This window comes from Scleropages formosus, unplaced genomic scaffold, assembly GCF_900964775.1.
Source record: "Scleropages formosus unplaced genomic scaffold, fSclFor1.1, whole genome shotgun sequence".
Lineage (NCBI taxonomy): Eukaryota > Metazoa > Chordata > Actinopteri > Osteoglossiformes > Osteoglossidae > Scleropages > Scleropages formosus.
Genome location: NW_021641042.1, coordinates 155,201 through 157,342, shown reverse-complemented (window position 1 = coordinate 157,342; position 2,142 = coordinate 155,201). Strand labels below are relative to the sequence as shown.

The following is a 2,142-nucleotide window of genomic DNA, read 5'->3' as shown; positions in this document are numbered from 1 at the left end:
TGTGTAGGTGTGAATGTTCTTTTTTACGGCAAAGGAAGGCGGGGCTGGGTCGCTGTGTGTGAAGTATGGGAGGTTTATACGACTGTAATATAACAGTATAGCTGTACTACGCTAACTGGGCCTCTCCTCACCCTAGCAAGAGCCATACCCCGAAGTTGGGGGGGGGCGACAGTACACGCATCCCAAAGTTGTGCTGTAGACACCACCGATTCACCTCCCATGCTAGAGAAAAAAACATCAGAATCGAGTGGGTGGGCTACACTTGGGGGCTCGTCCGGGATCTGATTACTGTTTTCTGTATTTGTGAGTATATTTTTGTATGATTTGATGTCTCTTTGATATGATTTGTGGTTTGATGTCTGGAAAGTTGTTGTAACATGGAGTCAAAGCAGATAGTCCAATGGTGTAACGACAAGGGTATTGATATAAGAAAAGCTGTTGTGCTTAGTGGGGTTTCTGTTGACATTACTGATGAGACTGTGTACAAGGTGCTGGATGGGGTGGGAGTATTTGGTCATTGTAAGGTAAGGGGACGGTGTTTAGAACCAGCTGGAGACAACCAACTTGTGTTAGTTGAAACCACAAATGATATGACTAAGGCTACCATACCTGAACAGTTAGCCTTTGGAGGTGAGTCGGGGCCCTGGGTGGTTAATGTCAGCGAGACCCGAGAATGTCCAATACTTGGTGAAAGAGGCAGTTTCCAGGCAAAATTCCTGTCATTCCTAGCAAGTGAAGGGAAGACTCTAGCTGATGTCTCAGGCTGGTTTGGGCCTACTCCAGCGCCACCTGTCGCTCCAGACTTGAACACCAAACTCGTGGATGCCATCTCTTCACTTGTGGAGAAATGCCAAGCCACGCCTATGGACGGACTCGGCTATCGTAAACTTCGCTTGTTCTCCGGTGTGAAACCAACTCCACCGGGAGAGGAAGAGTATGATGCCTGGGCTGAGCAGACCACTCACATGTTGGATGAATGGCAGTGTTCAGATATTGTCAAGAAGCAGAGGATAGCTGAGAGTCTCAAAGGGCCAGCAGCAGACATTGTCCGGTGCTTAAGGGTTAGTAACCCCTCTGTCACTGCCGATGATTACCTCAAAGCCCTGGAGGCAGCTTTTGGGACCACAGACAGTGCGGCTGATCTCATGGTAAGGTTCCGTGGTACATTCCAGCAGGAAGGTGAGAAACTATCAGCATACTTGTTCCGTCTAGACAAACTGTTGCATGCAGTTCATCGTAAAGGTGGGGCTGAGGTGGCCGACCTGGACCAAATTCGCATTGAGCAGGTTGCACGAGGAGCTCTGTCCCATGATCTTGTTGCCATGCGCATCCGAACGATGTATAAGCTTAAACCTCCTCCAAGTTTCACAGAGTTGCTCCGTGATGTCCGAGAAGAAGAGGAAATGATCCTGGCAAGGCAAAGTGTGGGGAACGCTGCTCTTCCAGCAATGGTTAGGTGTGTGGGGTGCGCTACACCCTCCCCCGTACCAGTGCAGCCTGAAAATGTTGCAGTACCTGTGGTAGCGGGGAATGGTCAGGAAATAGAACGGCTCAGGGAAGAGTTCAGAGGGCTAAAGACGGAGGTTGCCCGGCTGTTTTCTGCCTCGATAGCTGCCTCCGATGGCATACCACAGCAGACCATGCAGAATCTCAATCCGAAGGGTACAGGGACCTTGTATGCCTGCGGAAGGGAGGGTGCTCCCAGACCCCAGTATCGTGCTGGTGTTTTTTGCTATCGATGTGGTGAAGATGGGCATTTCCAGCGAGAGTGTCCTAATCCAGAGAACCTTCGAAAGGTGACGAACCGACTATTGAAATTAAGGCAGCCGCCGGGAAACTTCCCAGGGGCCCAGTGAAGGAACGGCCTGCCGCCCCGGAGAAGACACGTTCCACCAGGTGTGATATGCTACGGCAAAGGGAGGCTATATTGCCAGAGGGTTTAGTTGGACCCAGTGCTATTGTCTCGGTACAAATTGAGGGCATTTACGCTAAAGCTTTGCTCGATAGCGGTTCCCAGATTACTCTACTGTATCGCTCCTTCTATGACCAGTATTTGAAGCACTTGCCTTTGACCCCTATCGAGTGCCTAGAGATTTGGGGCCTTAGTGTGGAGCAATATCCATATGATGGCTATCTGTGCGT

The 2,142-nt window shown here is 50.3% G+C and overlaps 1 protein-coding gene across 1 annotated transcript; it reads left to right on the top strand.

The window, feature by feature from the left end:
- Positions 1 to 590: 590 nt before the first annotated feature.
- On the top strand, positions 591 to 1,856 carry LOC114909744 (paraneoplastic antigen Ma1-like). Its single transcript, XM_029249550.1, has one exon. The coding sequence runs from the start codon at positions 591 to 593 to the stop codon at positions 1,854 to 1,856; it is 1,266 nt and encodes a 421-aa protein (XP_029105383.1).
- Positions 1,857 to 2,142: the final 286 nt, after the last annotated feature.